We start from the raw sequence: 25,872 nt of genomic DNA on the forward strand, positions 1-25,872 counted from the left end.
TGCGTTATAATGGAAAAACCTTTGATGACATCAACAAACCGTTATCATTTGATTCATTTTCTGCAAGCTTGTCAAACGTATAACAAAAGGTATATAAGGAACACGCGACTCGCGCGCGAGCTCATTTGTGTGTGCGCCCCCGTACCGCGAAGATCGGAGAGGAACCTTTGTGAAGTAAGTTATCAATTTATAACGTTTAAACTAATAATATATAATATAAAAACTATTACTTAACAACATCTAAACCATTAATTTACAACATTTAATCTATTACTTGATAACATTTACGCTGTTAATTTATGACATCTAAGCCATTAATTTACAACATTTAAGCTATTACTTTATAACATTTAAGCCATTAATTAAACATTTAAATTATTAATTTATAATATCTAAGCCATTAATTTATAACATTTGAGCTAACAATTTATAACATTTAAACTATTAATTTATAATATAAAAATTATTAATTTATAACATCCAAGCCATTAATTTACAACATTTAAACTATTACTTTATAACATTTACGCTGTTAATTTATAACATCTAAGCCATTAATTTACAACATTTAAGCTATTACTTTATAACATTTAAGCCATTAATTAAACATTTAAATTATTAATTTATAATATCTAAGCTATTAATTTATAACATTTGAGCTAACAATTTATAACATTTAAACTATTAATTTATAATATAAAAATTATTAATGTATAACATCCAAGCCATTAATTTACAACATTTAAACTATTACTTTATAACATTTAAGCCATTAATTTATAACAATTAAACTATTAATTTATAACATAAAAACTATTACTTTACAACATTTAAGCTGTTAATTTATAACATCTAAGCTATTAATTTACAACCCTTGATCTCTTAATTCCTCACAGTTAAACATTTAATTAGTAACAATTAAATTAATAATTTATATTAAATACGCTATTCATTTATAACAATTTATTATTAATCTAAAATAATTATACCATTCATTTTTAGCAATTACGCTTTTAATTTATAACAATATCCTCTCATTAATTAAAAATAATTATGCTCTTAATTTATAGTAGTTACACCGTTTGATATGCAATATATATATTATTTGATATATAGTGCAGTTATTTTTATCACAATCTGGCATTCAATATAAATTAACACATTTTTAAATCAAAAACTAGTATCACAGATGTGTGAATTTAATTTCAGCTTGTAAAAACTATTATAATTATACAAATGGTTATGTAATAAATTGTTGAAGGCGTCAATTTACAATAAAAATTAAAAAATTATTAAATTCCGTTGCGTTATAATGGAAAAACCTTTGATGACATCAACAAACCGTTATCATTTGATTCATTTTCTGCAAGCTTGTCAAACGTATAACAAAAGGTATATAAGGAACACGCGACTCGCGCGCGAGCTCATTTGTGTGTGCGCCCCCGTACCGCGAAGATCGGAGAGGAACCTTTGTGAAGTAAGTTATCAATTTATAACGTTTAAACTAATAATATATAATATAAAAACTATTACTTAACAACATCTAAACCATTAATTTACTACATTTAAACTATTACTTGATAACATTTACGCTGTTAATTTATAACATCTAAGCCATTAATTTACAACATTTAAGCTATTACTTTATAACATTTAAGCCATTAATTAAACATTTAAATTATTAATTTATAATATCTAAGCTATTAATTTATAACATTTGAGCTAACAATTTATAACATTTAAACTATTAATTTATAACATAAAAACTATTACTTTACAACATCTAAACCATTAATTTACAACATTTAAATTATTACTTCATAACATTTAAGCCATTAATTTACAACATCTATACCATTAATTTACAAAATTTAAACTATTACTTTACAACATTTAAGCTGTTAATTTATAACATCTAAGCTATTAATTTACAACCCTTGATCTCTTAATTCCTCACAGTTAAACATTTAATTAGTAACAATTAAATTAATAATTTATATTAAATACGCTATTCATTTATAACAATCTATTATTAATCTAAAATAATTATACCATTAATTTTTAGCAATTATGCTTTTAATTTATAACAATATCCTCTCATTAATTAAAAATAATTATGCTCTTAATTTATAATAGTTGCACCGTTTGATATGCAATATATATATTATTTGATATATAGTGCAATTATTTTTATCATAATCTCGCATTCAATATAAATTAACACATTTTTAAATCAAAGACTAGTATCACAGACGTGTGAATTTAATTTCAGCTTGTAAAAACTATTATAATTATATAAATAGTTATTGTAATAAATTGTTGAAGGCGTCAATTTACAATAAAAATTAAAAAATTATTAAATTCGGTTGCGTTATAATGGAAAAACCTTTGATGACATCAACAAACCGTTATCATTTGATTCATTTTCTGCAACCTTGTCAAACGTATAACAAAAGGTATATAAGGAACACGCGATTCGCGCGCGAGCTCATTTGTGTGTGCGCCACCGTACAGTGAAGATCGAAGAGGAACATTGATGAGTTAAATTATCAATTTATAACGTTTCAACTATTACTTTATAACACTTAAGCTATTAATTTGTAACATCTAAGCCATTAATTCCCAACAATTATACTATTAATTTATAATATCTAAGCCATTAATCTGTAACATTTAAGCTGTTAATTTATAACATTTAAGCTATTAATTTAGAATATTTAAACCACTAATCTATGACAAATAAACTAACAACTTAGAATAGTTACACTATTAATTTATAACAATTTATTATTTATCTAAAACTGTTACTTCATTAACTTTTAACAATAATACCAATAATTTATAACAATATTTAACTCTTAATTTATATCTGTTATACCATTAACCGGTAGTAATTGTACTATTCATTTAAATCAATACTATCAATTCGTAGGGACTAAATTAATTATTTATTTTACTTTATTTAATATTAACCAAATCTTTGAAGTCCCTGATATAGTATTTTATATTTATTCAATTCCTTTCTTGAATTTTAAATGTAAAATGTAACTATTGGGCGCCTATCAATGGAATGTAATTCTTCGTTTCCACTTAAGCCAAGGAATCGACACCGTATTTATGGGACTGGAAAAACAAGTGCAATTTAACAGAAGGTAACGAGAACTCATCACCCATTTATGTGTACTACAATTGCTAAGTCGCGTTGTTTCCTTTTTTTGATGTTAGGTTCAATGTTCAAATATGGACCATATATTATACCTATTACAATTAATAAATTTCAATACACATTACTCTATTGCTGTAAAATAATTTTACGTTTTCTACTCCCGTTGCTTAAAAGCTTTACGTATTCTTTACGTAAATAGGACCCGAGTGTAGTTACCTTCTCCTGGTGGGTCCCGATAATTGGTATCGTTTTCGAAATAATAATACATAAAGCACTATTCTCAATAAAAGAAAATTAATGCAACATTAATAGTAATATTAGAGTTCGATTGCTATCGTATGAATTGTTTTACCTTTGTAAAGAATCATGTAAGCGCTGCGTTGCGGATATGTATTTTGCAGTTAGGCTACGAAACAACTATTTCTTTACGCAGGTCCATGGTCAAGTAGAATGGGGACTCGACATTCTGCCACTAGGTTGAATGTCGAGATGGATGTATAAAGATAAATAACCCATGGGCGGGTCTCTTGCGTAGTCACCTCCCCGTGGTGAGACCTGGTAATTGGCATCGTTTTCCAAAAAATTAATCCGTTGATTAATCTTTGGAAAACGATACCAAGCTAAGAACTACGCAGCAGTCCGGTTTGTATCTCCAAATGCCGCGAACAGAATTTTGGATGATCCAGACTGGGCTGCACCGTAGGTCACCGTTGGACACCGTTGGACAACGTTGGACACCGTTGGACAACGTTGGACACCGTTGGACACCGTTGGACAACGTTGGACGACGTTGGATACCTTGGAATGCGTGCGTTTTAGCCTTAATTAATCGTAAGATAGATATCTATGTTAAGTGCATTGTGAGCTCATTCTGTACAACGATACTTATCCATCTTGGAACGAAAAATTGTACCCGCGATTTGTCGGTTCGCCATTGCTCAGTTGTTTCAAACTGTCGCGTGACGTACTCGCTCGTGCGTATTCCGGGTACGTGCGGGTCAACGTGCACTGGACAACTCTTCGGATTCGTAAGGCGGCCCAAGCACACCTCAGTCTTGGTGACTGCTCGACGACTGCTCGACGTTCGCATCGGATCGCGGGAGTTGTCGTCGCGCCGGTGATGCTTGCGAATCTGTTGGGGATTCAGTCGTGGATCTGCACTCCTGTCCGATTGGTACATCGGTACTCGGGCAGGGACCTGTAATTTCACGTCCTCCGTAATCCTGTTCGGGCCCGTGGGGGTGGGCCCCACTGTTCAGTGGAAGATCATGCCTTCGTAATCCTGTTCAGCGGCCCCTCCACAGGGGTGGGCCCCACTGTTCAGTTGAGGCCTATGCCTTCGTAATCCTGTTCAGCGGCCCCTCCCCGGGTTCCACATGTTCAGTTGGAGTGTGTTAAGTTGCCGGCCTATGTGCTGGATCCACGGCTGGATCACCAGCGGATCACTGGCATCATCGGTCGGCGCCATCGACCGGGACTCGTATAAGTTTCGAACGGCGAAACAGGAATCGAGTTATGGTCAATATTTGGGCTTTCCGCTAATCCTTCGGGTTATCCGGTGCACGGGGGTACGCCGCGTAAGTTTGTTAGTTCGTTCGTTAGCTTCATTTTCTTTGATTCGTTCCAAGTTAGATAAATGTGTCTTTGATACCGAATGCTGCCAGTAGGGATACCAATTATTGTAAAATATTTGTACTGATTTATGTAATCGTTGTGTGGGAGATAGATGTTGCGCTATGTATGTTTTGTTCTACGTTTGTAAAGATTCATGTACGTGCTGCGTTGGAGATATGTGTTTCGCAGTTAGGGTACGAAACAACTATTTCTTTACGCAGGCCCATGGTTAAGTAGAGACGGTACTCGATATTCTGCCAATAGGTTGAATATCGAGATCGATGTATAAAGTTAAATAACCCATGGGCGGGTCTCTTGCGTAGTCACCTCCCCGTGGTGAGACCTGGTAATTGGCATCGTTTTCCAAAAAATTAATCCGTTGATTAATCTTTGGAAAACGATACCAAGCTAAGAACTACGCAGCAGTCCGGTTTGTATCTCCAAATGCCGCGAACAGAATTTTGGATGATCCAGACTGGGCTGCACCGTAGGTCACCGTTGGACACCGTTGGACAACGTTGGACACCGTTGGACAACGTTGGACACCGTTGGACAACGTTGGACACCGTTGGACAACGTTGGACGACGTTGGATACCTTGGAATGCGTGCGTTTTAGCCTTAATTAATCGTAAGATAGATATCTATGTTAAGTGCATTGTGAGCTCATTCTGTACAACGATACTTATCCATCTTGGAACGAAAAATTGTACCCGCGATTTGTCGGTTCGCCATTGCTCAGTTGTTTCAAACTGTCGCGTGACGTACTCGCTCGTGCGTATTCCGGGTACGTGCGGGTCAACGTGCACTGGACAACTCTTCGGATTCGTAAGGCGGCCCAAGCACACCTCAGTCTTGGTGACTGCTCGACGACTGCTCGACGTTCGCATCGGATCGCAGGAGTTGTCGTCGCGCCGGTGATGCTTGCGAATCTGTTGGGGATTCAGTCGTGGATCTGCACTCCTGTCCGATTGGTACATCGGTACTCGGGCAGGGACCTGTAATTTCACGTCCTCCGTAATCCTGTTCGGGCCCGTGGGGGTGGGCCCCACTGTTCAGTCGAAGATCATGCCTTCGTAATCCTGTTCAGCGGCCCCTCCACTGGGGTGGGCCCCACTGTTCAGTTGAGGCCTATGCCTTCGTAATCCTGTTCAGCGGCCCCTCCCCGGGTTCCACATGTTCAGTTGGAGTGTGTTAAGTTGCCGGCCTATGTGCTGGATCCACGGCTGGATCACCAGCGGATCACTGGCATCATCGGTCGGCGCCATCGACCGCGACTCGTATAAGTTTCGAACGGCGAAACAGGAATCGAGTTATGGTCAATATTTGGGCTTTCCGCTAATCCTTCGGGTTATCCGGTGCACGGGGGTACGCCGCGTAAGTTTTTTAGTTCGTTCGTTAGCTTCATTTTCTTTGATTCGTTCCAAGTTAGATAAATGTGTCTTTGATACCGAATGCTGCCAGTAGGGATACCAATTATTGTAAAATATTTGTACTGATTTATGTAATCGTTGTGTGGGAGATAGATGTTGCGCTATGTATGTTTTGTTCTACGTTTGTAAAGATTCATGTACGTGCTGCGTTGGAGATATGTGTTTCGCAGTTAGAGTACGAAACAACTATTTCTTTACGCAGGCCCATGGTTAAGTAGAGACGGTACTCGATATTCTGCCAATAGGTTGAATATCGAGATCGATGTATAAAGTTAAATAACCCATGGGCGGGTCTCTTGCGTAGTCACCTCCTCGTGGTGAGACCTGGTAATTGGCATCGTTTTCCAAAAAATTAATTCGTTGATTAATCTTTGGAAAACGATACCAAGCTAAGAACTACGCACCAGTCTGGTTTGGATCTCCAAATGCCGAGAACAGAATTTTGGATGATCCAGACTGGGCTGCACCGTGGGACACCGTTGGACACCGTTGGACGACGTTGGACACCGTGGGACACCGTTGGACATCGTGGGACACCGTGGGTCACCGTTGGACATCGTGGGACACCGTGGGACAACGTGGGACAACGTGGGACAACGCGGGACAACGTGGGACAACGTGGGACAATGTGGGACAACGTGGGACAACGTGGGACAACGTGGGACAACGTGGGACAACGTGGGACAACGTGAGACAACGTGGGACAACGTGGGACAACGTGGGACAACGTGGGACAACGTGGGACAACGTGGGACAACGTGGGACAACGTGGGACAACGTTGGACACCGTTGGACACCGTGGGATATGTCTTGTCTCTCAAATCCATTCTGAGCCCATTCTGTATAATGGTACTTATCTGACTTGGAATCTAGTATAAAAATCGATTCTTCTTTTGCATTGAATTTTGTGGTTATTTTGTGCACGGGAGTGCGTTGCGTAAGTCCATTGATTCTTTGGAAAGATCGCGAACGAACGAGTTCGCGCCGTGATTTTTCTTTCATTGTCTGTTTGTTCGGGCTTCTTCTTAATTTCCCATTTTTAAGAGAAAATTATTGCGGTCATGTTAGAGTTTATAACTTTTCGATATATTCAAAAGTTTTGAACCGCGAAAATAGAATGTTAAACAGTTTAGAACAATGACTCGAATGTCCCTTTTTCAGAACACGAAATTGTGTATGCAGTGTCAATAGGTTCGGTTAAATAAATTATTGTTCTATTTCCGATATATGAGATCATTCTCTTATTTCAAACGAATTTTTAATAAGTTATTTTATTGTTTCAAATTGAGTTATATCTCAATAATTCACTTATGGAATTCAATTTTTTTTGTTGTATTATGTGAATTTGCTACAGTTAACGTCATAAACTTGCAACATAGTAACAGTTAGATTCAAATACCTCGAAGCAAGTATTCTTTAAACATATTTAGTGGCGAACTTTTGAATTCTTGCAAATATTTTCCAATATTTATAACAGGCGACTATAGTGTATTAGTGCAATGTATATTTCGTATTCTAATAACGAAAATTCACAGTATATATTCTAATTGCGAACAGTATAATTCTTGAAAACGATTGCATTGCATTCACGGTATTCGTAAGCATTTGTTTGCTATCGAGAAATATCTCACAATTTTCAACTTATAGTTTCATACTTGTTCCAGTTTCTTAATAATAATTTTTAAGTGTAAAAAATTAGCAGTATTTTCTAAATAAACGTTCAATAAGAAAAAGGAGAAAATTGTCGAAACAACGTTTCGCTTCTTTTCCACCCCCCCCCACCCCCGCCCCTAAACTGCTTTATTTTCAGGAAATATTTGTGACCGCGCGCAATGCGGTTGTAGAGTCAGTGTTTGCCACGCAATAGTTTCTTTTCAATATTTTAAAATCACGATAGTTTTGATCAAATTCGATCGAATAATCACACGCGAAAATAATAAAATTTTATCAATCAAATTTGTACGCGATATTAGAGTTATTGTTCGCCGATCATAATTTAAGCGGTCGCGGTAACGTAGTCTTTTATTTTTCTTTTTTTATATATTTATTTTTTTGAATATTTGTTTCCGGTATTAGAGTCAGTGCCTCCCTCAAGAGGATAAAGCCTTTCCAGGAGCTCAAGAATGTAAGTAGTTTTATATATTGTATTTCAATTTGTTCTATTTAGTATATTTTGTTTGAAATGTCGTTAATTACAAAATAAAAATGATCGATGATTTAGAAAGCTGTAAATGTCCTTTTTAATTGAAATAAAGTCTTGAAATCTTAACATTAAAGTACAATAAAACTGTCTGATACTCATAAAAAATCACTGAATATTTGTTCTCAAATTTTTATATTAGATTTCCAATTTACATATTTATTAGAATTTAGTCTTTATTATTGCTAAAGTTTCAAGTTTGTTATTATATATTAACGATATTAATGATATCTTATGTTTTGTTATAGATATATCACTGCTTCAACTCCTTCGTCTTCTTTGGGAATGTTTTAACAGTGGCTAAAAAGCCAAAAATGTAATTATCTTTACACATTGTACTTCAATTATGTATATTCTGTATATTTTTCTTTGATCACTATCAATTAAGAAATACAATTTGATTGAAAATTTAGGAGATTAGCATTTTCTGAGGTTATTCTTTCATTAAAATAAAATAATTATTAAAATCTTAATACCGAATTATGAAACAAATGACTAACATATTTCAGAAATCTTTAGATTCTTAATTTTTAGATTTTAAACTTTCATATTAGAGTTTCAATTTTTACACTTATCAAAGTTTATTAGAATTTCAATCTTTATTATTACCAAAGTTACTAAAGTTAATAAACTTTCATTTTTCATTATCTCTAACTTTTTAAATAATCAGCAATCACTCATCGTGTTTTGTTCTGTAACAGATTTTTCGCAATCTCCATTTCCACCACTGGACCCCACACAGTTCCTGATGATATTCGCTGGGGTGGCGGAGCATCCATGATACGTCCTTTGTTTCTCCGCTTCGAACGGTGAGTCGCATGCATTTCTGTTCCTCCGGTCACTCAATCATGTCGTAGGATGAAAGGTCCGAATCGGCACGGGTGATCGGTTGTATTACGTAGAATTTTTTTGCGAGCATAGTGACCGCGGGTATTTCTTATACCCGTGAGTAGTAACACTCATTTTTTGAAATTTATTAGTTTAGGATAGGTCTTCTCGCACATCGCGATTATAATAATTAGTTTTTTAATAATTAGGTTAAACATATACACTTGAGAATATATTCGTGTTAGTTATAAATATGCATGTTAATATTCCGTATGAATATTTGCAAATGGCAAATATCTACACGAATATATCTGTATGATATGAATATACTTGATCTTAAGCAATGAATTGATCGTGACAATCTTAAGTCACGTTCGTTTATTTCATTTCGGCTAGAACTTAAAATATGAGTTAAAATTCATTTTTTCCGTACGAAAATGTGTGAAATTTTACGTGCAAGAAGACACTTCGCGACAGGCAAAATTTTTAATCAAAGCAATAATTTTGAACATTGCTTTTACATTTTCGAGTATTTGCTTTGATAAAGAGATCGCCTGAGATTATTTCTTTCTTACTAATATATTTAGAGTCAATTATTCCATTTGATCGAGTCTCAGTCTTTTTCAATTAACGCTACCTTTTCTGCAATATTAAAATTTTCTTCTGATTTATTAAATTAATAAAGTAGAATTACTTAGTTAGTATTAAATTAATAAAATAGAGTTAATCAGAAAGAAGCAGCAAAGAACGTTAGTCCGTTAAATAAAAATTACACAAACTAATCATCTTTTTAGATCAGGATTTTCAGGTTTAACCCTTTCCGTGCCCATTGTCAGGATCTCATTCACGTGCCCAGGTGCTACTTGAATGGGAGAAAGACATTGGGCACGATGACCTAGAATTAAGTAATGTAATAATTTCTCAGCGACTGACCATGTGTTAGTGTATCGTGCACGACGTATTTTCCACATTACGTGTGTGTGTTGTTAGGTCGTGGAATTGCGTCGCTTTTTCTCATTCCTTAAAACTTCAAATATTAAAAATATCGAGACATATATCGATTCAATTACGTCCCGATACAATTAGAATTTCTGATAATATCATCCACGCGACTAAGTGTACTCATACTCTTAATATCGCTATCAATTGCAATTATAATTCCAAGTTTACTTATATCTATTTTAAAAATATAATTTTCTCAGACGTGTTTTATCACGTATTACGCAATGGTCACTAGCCTTCGTCAGTCGATTTCAGGAAAAAGGTACGTACCTTAGAGCATGCATGATATGTTAAGCTCGGGTGTCGGAGGCGTCCCGGGACGTCCTCTCTAGTGTAGGACCTTTGCGCCCGGGCGTTTGTGTGAGAACCGTGGAGCGAGTGTGTTGGTGTGCCTGTTTTGCCATTTTTAAATATAGCGCTAGGTAGGATAGGTAGCATACTTTCTGGTATGTCTGTTAATTATAAGTAGGTAGGACCGGGCAGGTTGGCACAGTCTTTGGTCGGGTAGGCGCGTTTTCGCGTGACCAACCTGTTTCTGGAAATTTATTTGAAAAATCGACGGTGAAATTGGCACGAGTAGAGCATGCTCTCGTCTCTGGTTTTGCCTTTCGATCTTTCGAATTTCGCGGTCGCGGTCGCGAATGGGCTCGAAACGAACGTTTATTGCTCGAGCACGCACGTGCGAGTGGGCAACGATCACTGCTGTGATCGTTGGTCAGTCCATGTGCACTTCAATCAGCTTCCGCGGTTTATATTTTTATTTTACCTTTATAAGTTTTTTTTTTGTTTGCGATTTAGAAGTCTCGAGCTTAGATTTAAGTTACAGCGGGCATTGCGCCCGAAGAAGGAAGAGGCTATAAGCCGAAGAGGCCCGACAAACTGTCACTCAAGAGGGCAACTACTAATGGCTCCCCATCCTCTGGGTCATCCGGAGCATGGGAAGTCATTATCGTTACTACTTTGTCACTATGCTCGCTTTTAGTATTTGTAGTAGTAGTAGTAGTAGTAGTAGTCTTTGTTTTTTTGGCCGATGTATATATCGGTCCATCGTCCCATTGGGCAAATCGCGATTTTTCTTATTAGTGTTGCGATAAATTAATTACGGGTTGTATTAGAGTTGCGAAATAATATCACGGCTTTTCATTAGTGTGGCGAGAAAATGATTACGGTTTGAATTAGAGTTGCGATAAAATGATAATCGCGTTTGCTTTAGAATTGCGAATTACGATATCGCGATTGTCTTTTGCAATTTTTAGAATTTTTTCTGTTTTTCTGTTTAAGTAGCAATACTAGGATATTTAAAGTAGCTTTTTCAAATAGTAAATAGTAATTTTCATTAAATTCACTTTAAGAATTAGCGTTGCGACATTGTTCCATCGCGAGTTCTACTTATTTTTCCTGTTAGCGTTGCGATAATGAATGATCGCGTTTTGTTAAGTAGAGTTGCGTTCACAAACTGCCCAAACCCTCCGACTGCATTTGTCGGACACTGCTCCTGGATCACACGTACAGCCTAAAGAGCTGTACAAGTGTGATCGTTCATCGGCAACCTCCTAAATGGTTGCACTGCAATCTCTCGCTATTAGTGTTGCGTATTGCTTAAATACGAGTGCGTAGATTTATACTTATTAGCGTTGCGTATTAGATATCGGGAATTTTCAGATTTTTCTTTTTTTTTTTAATGGTAGATTAATTGATATTGCAAATATAACGAAGCACTCGTCGCGTTTGATTTTGAGAATTTTCTGCTTCATAAATATTAGTAGTAAATTAGCGTTGCGAAACAAGAATATTCGGTTCCACTCTCGGCGTGTTGATCGGGTTTATATAGAGTGGAAGACGATCGAATTTTAGTAGCCCTTCTGGCTACTGCTTTGTTTCTTTTTCAGCGCCCCTTATTAATGCGCCCCTTATTACTACGTTTATTACTGAAAATACTGCTATAAGATATATTCCTTTGTCAGCGTTAACGTTACCATGACTGCTAAAATACAGAACTTTATTACGAATGTATAATATATATATATATATTTACATGTATGAAATTGTGAGCGATTTCATGCGCAACAAAGTATTATAACGAAATATCTTAATGTTGCTATGAAGGCTTGAAATATTTTTTAAAATTTAATTCATTGCAATTGGAATTAGTGCTGGTGATTGTTCGTTCTTAGAACCCTAACTTTTAGAATTTTTTCGACCGCGATATTTTCACTTCAATCTTTTAACAGTAATGTAGAATTTTATAAATATTCGAATTTCATTTGCAGGAAACAAAAGTTTCGTCACGAAACAAAGACATCGTCACGTTTGTAGCAAAAATTCTGCAAAAAATGACTTATGCACATACCTTTCGTTTTATTATGTTGCAAATCACTATGTTGTTGTAGAAAATAACAGATACTGTTAAAAGTTAAAAGATAAAGCAAGTGATTTTATAATAACCGGGGTTTCTCTCATCTTAGTTATTCCAAATGAACTTTTCCATTTTTAATTCAGTTTAAATTCAATTACTTAAAATTCTTGTTTCCAACGTAACCCTAGTTTCGATTAAAAGATACACACGATTCTCTATATTTGCTAAAATTTAATCAATAGTAATTTGATCTATAATTGACCATTATTAATAGTTTATTTTTCATAAAGTGTTTCATAAAATGTTCTCGTTTTAAAGATGTCTGTTTCTTCCATATACCAAATCCAGTAAATGAGTTTGTTTCAGATTTATCAATTTACAGAAAATACGTTTCAGTTACATATATGAACATTTCATAGCATATTAAATATGTATGCTAGATGCCCAAATGATTTTTCTTCCATCGTCTGATTGTTCAGGCTTCTTCCCGTTTTCCCATTTTTAAAAGAGGCATATTGCGGTCACGTTGGAGTATATAATTTTTCGATATCTTCATAAGTTTAGTACAACGAGTCGTATGTCTCTAGGTTGTAAGACTCTAAATTGTATATACAGTGTCAGTACTTTCATTTCCTTTCTGTGGTTCCAAGTTAGACATATGTATCATTGATACCGAATGTTGCCAATACGGTTGCGAATTATTGTACAATGTTTGTACTGATCGATGTAATTGTTTTCGCAGATTAATCAGTTGATTAATTTTTAGAAAACGACTACATCGATAAGTACAAACATTGCACAATAATTCGATACCAAGCTCAGAATCACGGTAATACAGTCCACTTTGGATTACGAAAAGCCACGAAGAGAATTTTGGATAATCTAAACTGGACTGCAACGTGGGACGACATTGGACACCGCGGGACGCCGTTGGACACCGTGGGACGCCGCTGGAAACCGTAGAACACCGTTGGTCCAGCGTAGATCACCAAAAAACGCAAAAAGAATTTTGGATGATCTAGACTAGACTGCAACGTGGGACACCGTGGGATACCATTGGTCCAGTGTGGATCACCAAATGCCGCCAAAAGAATTTTGGATGATCTACACTGGACTGCAACGTGGGACGCCATTGGTCCAGTGTGGATCACCAAATGCCGCCAAAAGAATTTTGGATGATCTACACTGGACTGCAACGTGGGACACCATTGGTCCAGTGTGGATCACCAAATGCCGCCAAAAGAATTTTGGATGATCTACACTGGACTGCAACGTGGGACACCATTGGTCCAGTGTGGATCACCAAATGCCGCCAAAAGAATTTTGGATGATCTGGACTGGACTGCAACGTGGGACACCATTGGTCCAGTGTGGATCACCAAATGCCGCCAAAAGAATTTGGGATGATCTACACTGGACTGCAACGTGGGACACCATTGGTCCAGTGTGGATCACCAAATGCCGCCAAAAGAATTTTGGATGATCTACACTGGACTGCAACGTGGGACACCATTGGTCCAGTGTGGATCACCAAATGCCGCCAAAAGAATTTTGGATGATCTACACTGGACTGCAACGTGGGACACCATTGGTCCAGTGTGGATCACCAAATGCCGCCAAAAGAATTTTGGATGATCTGGACTGGACTGCAACGTGGGACACCATTGGTCCAGTGTGGATCACCAAATGCCGCCAAAAGAATTTTGGATGATCTACACTGGACTGCAACGTGGGACGCCATTGGTCCAGTGTGGATCACCAAATGCCGCCAAAAGAATTTTGGATGATCTACACTGGACTGCAACGTGGGACGCCATTGGTCCAGTGTGGATCACCAAATGCCGCCAAAAGAATTTTGGATGATCTACACTGGACTGCAACGTGGGACACCATTGGTCCAGTGTGGATCACCAAATGCCGCCAAAAGAATTTTGGATGATCTACACTGGACTGCAACGTGGGACACCATTGGTCCAGTGTGGATCACCAAATGCCGCCAAAAGAATTTTGGATGATCTGGACTGGACTGCAACGTGGGACACCATTGGTCCAGTGTGGATCACCAAATGCCGCCAAAAGAATTTTGGATGATCTGGACTGGACTGCAACGTGGGACATCGTGGGACACCGTTGGACATCGCTGGACACCGTTGGACATCGCTGGACACCGTTGGACATCGCTGGACATCGCTGGACACCGTTGGACATCGCTGGACACCGTTGGACATCGTTGGATATCGCTGGACACCGTTGGACGACGTTGGACGACGTTGGACACCGTTGGACGACGTTGGACACCGTTGGACGACGTTGGACGACGTTGGACACCGTTGGACGACGTTGGACGACGTTGGACACCGTTGGACACCGTTGGACACCGTTGGACACCGTTGGACACCGTTGGACACCGTTGGACGACGTTGGACACCGTTGGACGACGTTGGACGACGTTGGACACCGTTGGACGACGTTGGACACCGTTGGACGACGTTGGACGACGTTGGACACCGTTGGACGACGTTGGACAACGTTGGACACCGTGGGACAACGTGGAACACCGTTGCACACCGCGGGAAAACCGGGGAACACCGTGGAATGCGTGCTTTTTAGCCTTAATTAATCGTAAGATAGATATCTATGTTAAGTGCACTGTGAGCTCATTCTGTACAACGATACTTATCCATCTTGGAACGAAAAATTGTACCCGCGATTTGTCGGTTCGCCATTGCTCAGTTGTTTCAAACTGTCGCGTGACGTACTCGCTCGTGCGTATTCCGGGTACGTGCGGGTCAACGTGCACTGGACAACTCTTCGGATTCGTAAGGCGGCCCAAGCACACCTCAGTCTTGGTGACTGCTCGACGACTGCTCGACGTTCGCATCGGATCGCGGGAGTTGTCGTCGCGCCGGTGATGCTTGCGAATCTGTTGGGGATTCAGTCGTGGATCTGCACTCCTGTCCGATTGGTACATCGGTACTCGGGCAGGGACCTGTAATTTCACGTCCTCCGTAATCCTGTTCGGGCCCGTGGGGGTGGGCCCCACTGTTCAGTCGAAGATCATGCCTTCGTAATCCTGTTCAGCGGCCCCTCCACTGGGGTGGGCCCCACTGTTCAGTTGAGGCCTATGCCTTCGTAATCCTGTTCAGCGGCCCCTCCCCGGGTTCCACATGTTCAGTTGGAGTGTGTTAAGTTGCCGGCCTATGTGCTGGATCCACGGCTGGATCACCAGCGGATCACTGGCATCATCGGTCGGCGCCATCGACCGCGACTCGTATAAGTTTCGAACGGCGAAACAGGAATCGAGTTATGGTCAATATTTGGGCTTTCCGCTAATCCTTCGGGTTATCCGGTGCACGGGGGTACGCCGCGTAAGTTTGTTAGTTCGTTCGTTAGCTTCATTTTCTTTGATTCGTTCCAAGTTAGATAAATGTGTCTTTGATACCGAATGCTGCCAGTAGGGATACCAATTATTGTAAAATATTTGTACTGATTTATGTAATCGTTGTGTGGGAGATAGATGTTGCGCTATGTATGTTTTGTTCTACGTTTGTAAAGATTCATGTACGTGCTGCGTTGGAGATATGTGTTTCGCAGTTAGGGTACGAAACAACTATTTCTTTACGCAGGCCCATGGTTAAGTAGAGACGGTACTCGATATTCTGCCAATGGGTTGAATATCGAGATCGATGTATAAAGTTAAATAACCCATGGGCGGGTCTCTTGCGTAGTCACCTCCCCGTGGTGAGACCTGGTAATTGGCATCGTTTTCCAAAAAATTAATCCGTTGATTAATCTTTGGAAAACGATACCAAGCTAAGAACTACGCAGCAGTCCGGTTTGTATCTCCAAATGCCGCGAACAGAATTTTGGATGATCCAGACTGGGCTGCACCGTAGGTCACCGTTGGACACCGTTGGACACCGTTGGACACCGTTGGACACCGTTGGACACCGTTGGACACCGTTGGACACCGTTGGACAACGTTGGACACCGTTGGACAACGTTGGACACCGTTGGACAACGTTGGACACCGTTGGACAACGTTGGACACCGTTGGACACCGTTGGACAACGTTGGACACCGTTGGACAACGTTGGACACCGTTGGACAACGTTGGACGACGTTGGATACCTTGGAATGCGTGCGTTTTAGCCTTAATTAATCGTAAGATAGATATCTATGTTAAGTGCATTGTGAGCTCATTCTGTACAACGATACTTATCCATCTTGGAACGAAAAATTGTACCCGCGATTTGTCGGTTCGCCATCGCTCAGTTGTTTCAAACTGTCGCGTGACGTACTCGCTCGTGCGTATTCCGGGTACGTGCGGGTCAACGTGCACTGGACAACTCTTCGGATTCGTAAGGCGGCCCAAGCACACCTCAGTCTTGGTGACTGCTCGACGACTGCTCGACGTTTGCATCGGATCGCGGGAGTTGTCGTCGCGCCGGTGATGCTTGCGAATCTGTTGGGGATTCAGTCGTGGATCTGCACTCCTGTCCGATTGGTACATCGGTACTCGGGCAGGGACCTGTAATTTCACGTCCTCCGTAATCCTGTTCGGGCCCGTGGGGGTGGGCCCCACTGTTCAGTCGAAGATCATGCCTTCGTAATCCTGTTCAGCGGCCCCTCCACTGGGGTGGGCCCCACTGTTCAGTTGAGGCCTATGCCTTCGTAATCCTGTTCAGCGGCCCCTCCCCGGGTTCCACATGTTCAGTTGGAGTGTGTTAAGTTGCCGGCCTATGTGCTGGATCCACGGCTGGATCACCAGCGGATCACTGGCATCATCGGTCGGCGCCATCGACCGCGACTCGTATAAGTTTCGAACGGCGAAACAGGAATCGAGTTATGGTCAATATTTGGGCTTTCCGCTAATCCTTCGGGTTATCCGGTGCACGGGGGTACGCCGCGTAAGTTTGTTAGTTCGTTCGTTAGCTTCATTTTCTTTGATTCGTTCCAAGTTAGATAAATGTGTCTTTGATACCGAATGCTGCCAGTAGGGATACCAATTATTGTAAAATATTTGTACTGATTTATGTAATCGTTGTGTGGGAGATAGATGTTGCGCTATGTATGTTTTGTTCTACGTTTGTAAAGATTCATGTACGTGCTGCGTTGGAGATATGTGTTTCGCAGTTAGGGTACGAAACAACTATTTCTTTACGCAGGCCCATGGTTAAGTAGAGACGGTACTCGATATTCTGCCAATGGGTTGAATATCGAGATCGATGTATAAAGTTAAATAACCCATGGGCGGGTCTCTTGCGTAGTCACCTCCCCGTGGTGAGACCTGGTAATTGGCATCGTTTTCCAAAAAATTAATCCGTTGATTAATCTTTGGAAAACGATACCAAGCTAAGAACTACGCAGCAGTCCGGTTTGTATCTCCAAATGCCGCGAACAGAATTTTGGATGATCCAGACTGGGCTGCACCGTAGGTCACCGTTGGACACCGTTGGACACCGTTGGACACCGTTGGACACCGTTGGACACCGTTGGACACCGTTGGACACCGTTGGACAACGTTGGACACCGTTGGACAACGTTGGACACCGTTGGACAACGTTGGACACCGTTGGACAACGTTGGACACCGTTGGACACCGTTGGACAACGTTGGACACCGTTGGACAACGTTGGACACCGTTGGACAACGTTGGACGACGTTGGATACCTTGGAATGCGTGCGTTTTAGCCTTAATTAATCGTAAGATAGATATCTATGTTAAGTGCATTGTGAGCTCATTCTGTACAACGATACTTATCCATCTTGGAACGAAAAATTGTACCCGCGATTTGTCGGTTCGCCATCGCTCAGTTGTTTCAAACTGTCGCGTGACGTACTCGCTCGTGCGTATTCCGGGTACGTGCGGGTCAACGTGCACTGGACAACTCTTCGGATTCGTAAGGCGGCCCAAGCACACCTCAGTCTTGGTGACTGCTCGACGACTGCTCGACGTTTGCATCGGATCGCGGGAGTTGTCGTCGCGCCGGTGATGCTTGCGAATCTGTTGGGGATTCAGTCGTGGATCTGCACTCCTGTCCGATTGGTACATCGGTACTCGGGCAGGGACCTGTAATTTCACGTCCTCCGTAATCCTGTTCGGGCCCGTGGGGGTGGGCCCCACTGTTCAGTGGAAGATCATGCCTTCGTAATCCTGTTCAGCGGCCCCTCCACTGGGGTGGGCCCCACTGTTCAGTTGAGGCCTATGCCTTCGTAATCCTGTTCAGCGGCCCCTCCCCGGGTTCCACATGTTCAGTTGGAGTGTGTTAAGTTGCCGGCCTATGTGCTGGATCCACGGCTGGATCACCAGCGGATCACTGGCATCATCGGTCGGCGCCATCGACCGCGACTCGTATAAGTTTCGAACGGCGAAACAGGAATCGAGTTATGGTCAATATTTGGGCTTTCCACTAATCCTTCGGGTTATCCGGTGCACGGGGGTACGCCGCGTAAGTTTGTTAGTTTGTTCGTTAGTTTCATTTTCTTTGATTCGTTCCAAGTTAGATAAATGTGTCTTTGATACCGAATGCTGCCAGTAGGGATACCAATTATTGTAAAATATTTGTACTGATTTATGTAATCGTTGTGTGGGAGATAGATGTTGCGCTATGTATGTTTTGTTCTACGTTTGTAAAGATTCATGTACGTGCTGCGTTGGAGATATGTGTTTCGCAGTTAGGGTACGAAACAACTATTTCTTTACGCAGGCCCATGGTTAAGTAGAGACGGTACTCGATATTCTGCCAATAGGTTGAATATCGAGATCGATGTATAAAGTTAAATAACCCATGGGCGGGTCTCTTGCGTAGTCACCTCCTCGTGGTGAGACCTGGTAATTGGCATCGTTTTCTAAAAATTAATCAGTTGATTAATCTTTGGTAAACGATGCCAAGCTAAGAACTATGCACCAGTCAAGTTTGGATCAGCAAAAGTTACGGATAGAATTTTGAATGATCTAAACTGCATTGCAACATGGGACATCGTTGAACACTGTCGGATACCGTGGGATAAGTCTTGATTATGTTAAGTCCATCGTGAGTCCATTCTGTACAATGATACTTATTTGACTTGGAACGAAATACAAAGATTTATTCTCCTTCCTATCATTTTTTCCGTTTTTATTCTAATTTACTAATCACTTTATTCTAATTGTTTCAGGATTTTTTGTGACATCCAGTGAAGAGAATTCATACTCTATACAATATCCCTTCCCTTTCACTTTCTCTTTTTTACGTTTAGATTATTACGTAGATAGAAAAGGGAAAGGGTGGGTCTCCACTCGCAGCACTTCCTCGCGGTGAGAGCTGGGCAATCAGTATTATTTGATATATAATTACTAATTGTATCACTACACAACAAAGCAATTAACTGTATTACTGGTATAATTATTAATTATATGGCAAGTAATATGGGATAATTGGCTGCAATCCTGACTAGGTGTTCATATCAATATTCATTCATCTATGTGAGCATTTTATGATCATTGCATATGCACATTGGCATGTTGTGCTTTTTTATCTCTGAATTATGGAGGCAAGGGATTAAAGGAAACATTAATTCCCTCTACTCGGAAATTTCATAGAATGGTTTTCGATATGCTTTTATGGATTTCCATGAGCAGGCTGGCTTAATGTTTAGTGTGTCATTCCTGTTGCAAAACGTCGAGCGGGGTCGTTTATGTCTGTGAATATCATAGCTTTTTTCCCTACGACTTGTACGAGGTTACTTGCCACCCCATGTGTCGTTCGATTTGAGGATTACTTTACGCACCGCTGCTTAGGCTGACCTCTTTTCGTTCGTGTAAGGAAGATTGCTCGCGTGCAGGAATATTTTGTCCGATTTTAATTGTCATTAATTAAAAAACGTAGCCGAAACGCAATTTTTTTATTTTTGATTTTCCTCTCATTTCGGCTTCAAGAATCACTCCTTATATTTCCTGACACCTGTAGCCGAACACCTGTATATTAGAAGCGCGACAGCTAGTGTTACCTGTACATGAAGTACTTCATTGTCCCGGATCCGGATTAAGCAGTGTACTACCTATATATCAAATATTACACCGCCGTGTTGTGAACGCTCTAATATCACGTTCGAGATTTAATCGAAACAGACAGAATTTTATTTACTGCTTCCCATAGCCGTTTGTTTTTCATTGTTATGCCGCTGGCAAACAAGCAGGGATATATTTTTATCGAACAATTTTTCTGTGATTAACGCATCCGTTGCACTCTTATTGCGAGCGCACCATATCGCGTGAAAAACAATTTTCATTAACTTGATTTCCGCATCGTTTGATCAACGAAACGATATTCCTTTCAATCCGTAGCGGAACCCACTTCTGAAAGCTTTTAGGTTTTCTCTGGATCTCGCTATTCAGGAAATCGCGATTCCTCTCATTCTTGCTCGAATAAAAATTTCGTGGAGGCACCCGTATCGATTGAATTCCCTCGGGTTTCGCGTATTCCTGGACTATGAAGCGGTAAACATCGTATCCAGTCGGGATCGGTAAACAAGAGACGGATACAGTCCACGGTTTCTTCGTGACGCTTGACTCGAGTGCGAATAAAGGGTGATATTTATTTCCTGATCGCATTACGTGCTTTTGCGACACCGTAGAAAGTGCCTGGGTGCTCGAGAGTCATTTTTCTCGCCCGGAAAATGCTCAAGAGAGTTTCCAAACTTCTTTGCACTCCCCTCTTCTGTTCATACCAGACGTACTAGGCGTGACCCAGGACTCGTTTCTTGTTTATACAGCACGATGCAATTAAGGAGAATGGAATTGTTAACGGAACCTGAGCCGAAGCTTGGCTTTTGTCCCTGTGTCCTAAACGGATCGTAAATCATTCTCGTATTCTCTAGTATACTGCTGGACCCGAAAAATATCCCACTCGAATGGCGACGCTGTAGCTTCCAGTCTGCATTTATATTCTCTGGCAGTTTTGGCTGCTGCTGCTCGAGTAGTGAAACAAAATCACTTTTCGGCTAGTTCTTAAAATATTTTTATATACACGACAGTCCTGAAATCTGATGTCACAGAGCATTTTAATTTCCTACGCTCTCACTAGATACATTTTCATAGCTTTAATATGTTTTCATAGTTTTAATTATAATTTACTTATAATTTCCAATGAGAATTGATAGTAAAAAGTCTATCAAATAAAAAAAAAATAGTTTTAATAGCGAACGTACGTACGTGAATTAATGTGTATGTAGTTTGAATATAGTGGATTGTAGCTCATAATAAGTTGAGATATTTGTGGAGATAAGACTTCGAGAATTGTGTGAATATTTATGTTGGAGTATTAATAAAACGCAAGGGCCGATTCGGAAAATGTAAAGAGCGGTTCGGAAAATTCACGCGTAGTCTAGGATGCTTGGTTCCACGTGAAATTTAACAGCTCGTAACAAGAATGGGATGCAGCTGCATACAGTAGCTCACGAAAGTATTCATTTCATGTCCATTTATATTGGTATACCTTAAAACAAATCTGTAAATGTACATATGTAGAAGTTGCAAGGTATTGAGTCACAAATTTATTTAAACAGTTAATTATTCATTATACTAATAAGCCTCGGTATTCGGTAGGATTATCTTTAATACTCATTACGTGTTTCGGAATATCAAAATTTATATAACGTATACAGTATATACATAATGATTTTCTATGATAAGCGTCCAAATACGTTCGTAGGCCATCATAAATCTCCTATGAGCACGGTAACTAGCCAGGCTCAAAGGCTTGTAATTATTTCTGGTCGTAATATGTTAAATCACTAATTTACGCGTTTACCCAACATGCATGTTTCCTATTTTCTTTGAGGGCTAAATGAACCATGATCAACAATCTGTCTTGAAGTGTCCATAAACGAAATTAAACGCTTTACCGATGCTATAAATTCCTCATTAGTTAAACCAGATTTCGAACTCGAGGCTCGTTAACGACCAATTTACGCTTTTGTTCGAAATAAAAGGACGTTCGAAATTCAGCATCGAACTATCGTGAAGGTGATGTTCACGAGATCGATGTGGATGAAAAAAGAACAGGTGGTAAATTTAACGGCTTCAGAAAATTGCTCCGTAAACTATAAATAAGCAAAATCACGAGGTGTTACGTAACATGCTCTGTTGTTTGAGTGGACTGCTCGTTAAAGGAGATTCACTCGTAAAGCACCTTGTGATATACGGCGCCAGCCTATAGTTCAAATTTTCGCGATATATACTCGATTCCCTGTGTTCACCCTCCGTTTGACAACCGACTTCCGTCGTGATATACGCCGGATCGGCAATAACGTCGTCGATCGACGAATCGAGCCGGAAGAAAATTATTGCGGCTCCAGGATTCTTCCTACTGTAAACGTACCAATCGTTTTCGGATACTATGCAATGGCTAATGAAAAAAAGCTTCGAGAAGTTCATAAAAGATTATGCTGCACATTATATATCGTTTGTGGCTCCAATAATTGCAGATTACAGTACAACAACATGGTAAATCACATTTTCTATTGCTTATAAAAAAGCAGTTTCAAAATTTAATATCCGAATAAAAATATTCAAAATATCTTTGGTCATAATATTACGGTATCGAGAATATTCCGTAACTGACAATTTATATCAGCTACTTTTGAAAAATGGCAAATAATAAGAATAACTCCTGTAGAATTGAAAGTGAAGGAATTTCGCAGAAATTGCTCGCGAAATGTTTATATAATCGTACGTAGATATCAATGTACACGCATTTCACTAGCCAAATCTGCGTTTAAAACTGGTTGCTTCTCAAACCAGAGATGTGAACGAAGGTAACATTGAATAAGCACGTGAATGAAACGCCAATAAATTGATAGAAACTTTCAGCCTGTCCATTCGTAACAGCTTCCATTTCTGCTTTTAATTTCCGTTTTGAGTCCCGTCGCGTCGCGTCGATGGAAAATCAAGAAACATTCCATCTGTGAATTTCTCTGCGGAATCGTCAAAACGCGCGTTTCAATCTGTTAATTGATTTTGTTAGCGGAAATGGAATTAAGCACGGTACATCTCAAGGGAATGATCGCCAATGATATTGAAATGGAAGTTCAGCGAATAATAATACAAGAATGTAACACTGTTTTCCTTCAATTATCGCGTGAAAACGCCCCGCGATTTCCCGCGAATAAGTTTCCTTGTTCTTACGTACGTAATGGTTCTTACGTACTTTGCATAAGTCAAACTTTACGAGATCATTCTGTAAAATTGATTGGAATTTAATTTTTTATGTTCGCAATAAGAATTTGTAACGAGTAATTTGCAGAGGTTCTTTAAGAATTTCCTCAGGCGACATTGTCATAAAGCTACTTCATAACGTTGTATTATTTTTTACTCTACTATATTTCTTTCATTCGCATTTTTTGTGTTTTATTATTACTGGTATTTCTTTCTCGAATTGCTCGTGTTGCGCAATGCGGTCTCGCTGGTAAGCGAGCTGACTCGATAATGAAAAATTATAGAACGTACGTACGGCGTTAATGTAGTTGTAAAGGGACAGACCGTCGTCCCAAGGCTCCTCTTTCTCGCACGATAAATTGGCAGGCCTGAGGTCGTGGCTGCGATCCAACGCTGCCAAACCGTGCGCGAAAACCTGCACGCTGTCGTACACTAAAGCTGGTTCTGCCTGAAACATACGTTTCCCCTCTTGTGAAAAGTTGTTTGCGTTCATGCATCTCGATTTCCTTGACTTAAGATACAGTATATCGTTTTTAGATAAAGTTTGTTAGATGAGTGGAAAACTCTGTAAAAGTTCCTCTTAACAGTAGAGGTTTACTTTACTTTGTAAACTCCATTGTCGATTTACAGTGAAGTAAATTTATCGAATAATGAACGCTAAAAGTGGTACACGAGATTTCGACAGAACGACGAAAGGAGTTTAGAGATCTTTTTGAATCACACTTCAAATCTATCGTTCGAAAATTATTGAATCTACGAAATCAAATTGTTCGTTGTAAGTGTTTACCGCAGCACAGGAACTTTATTCTCAATGGAGTTAGAAAGTTTGTTAAAATTAGGTAACGATTACACTTTTTTGATCGAGAAACTTTTGTTTTGTATGCGAAGAACACTCCAAATAAAAAATCCATCCGTGATTGTTAAAACTCTTACGAGGAAACTAGGCCGTGTTTCGAGCGCGGTCGATCGAGCGGTCTTAATTTCGTTGCAATTTTCGCCACGAGTTTCATTTAATTACTGAAAATGCTGACAAAACAGCTAGAAATTGACTTGTCGATAGTTCTGTCTGCTCTTTTCCTTCGTCATTTCTACCAGTTTAATACTTCCTGTGTACAGTATACGTTGTGATTTTATGTTACACTTTAATTTTCACTGAGTAGGGAGAAAACAGCGTTTGGCTCACTGAACGAAAATTACATATTAACAAGTAATATCAATAAAGACGTAAATTGCAGCGAAACGCTAGCGAATCAACGGAGCATGATAGAACACACATACAGGCCAATTTCCATAAATATTGAACTAATTAAATAGATTTACCATATTAATTTCGTGATCGAAATAGCCTTATTGTATGGAACTTTTAATGCAAACGTATTCGTTTTTCTACCGAGCGTACGAGCCGATTTCAATAATTTTCTAGACTTTATCCCGCATAAAATCTCAATTTACTCGCATACATGCATATTCCTCATTATACGATGTGTTAACCCGCGATATAGCGTTTCATTCATGGTTAATCAATAATTTGAAGTAGAATAATCTGAGGCGATTAGAAACTCAGACTATGCCGTTCCTTCTTTGTTCTATAACTCATTCGAAAATGGCTATCCGTCATCGAAACTGATGCCATTAGAATCTGTAAATCTCCCTCTTTAAAATCGCTTTCGTTTTATTCAAATCGGACGATTCATTTCCGAGATATCATCGTCCAAATCGCACCGTAATTTTTGATGGCTCGATGTATCTGCCTCTCTCGCACCAAAAACACTGACCTATCTCAAGCGCGCCACGTGCGCGATGGTCAATGCAGGACAATGACACAGCGTGTCTTTTCATTACCACTACATACCCGCTACGTACGCAGTTCCCAGAACTGAAACTAGGTCACGCCACTTTCCTGGAATTTCGCGCAGCATCCCCATTCGCTATCTTATCTAGCCGTACACGGTTGCTTTGAAGGTTTATATCTCGGCAACTTGTTGTCGTATCGACTTCACACAAGGTACGACGTTTTAAGAGGGACACTTCCCTCTATGTTCCAAGGGTACATTTATGGACAAATTTTTAGTGCA

At 39.6% G+C, this 25,872-nt stretch overlaps 1 protein-coding gene across 6 annotated transcripts in view; it reads right to left on the reverse strand.

Annotated features, from left to right (window-relative positions):
• The window catches only part of LOC126913998 (glutamate receptor ionotropic, kainate 2), a 160,617-nt gene that overhangs the window by 33,291 nt on the left and 101,454 nt on the right, over positions 1-25,872 (reverse strand). For all 6 annotated transcript variants that reach the window (XM_050717359.1, XM_050717363.1, XM_050717358.1 and 3 more), the window contains exon 8: positions 24,093-24,245. In XM_050717359.1, the coding sequence (XP_050573316.1) occupies positions 24,093-24,245 (153 nt within the window). The remainder of the gene's footprint in view (positions 1-24,092; positions 24,246-25,872) is intronic.

This window comes from Bombus affinis, chromosome 3 (assembly GCF_024516045.1).
Source record: "Bombus affinis isolate iyBomAffi1 chromosome 3, iyBomAffi1.2, whole genome shotgun sequence".
Taxonomy (NCBI): domain Eukaryota; kingdom Metazoa; phylum Arthropoda; class Insecta; order Hymenoptera; family Apidae; genus Bombus; species Bombus affinis.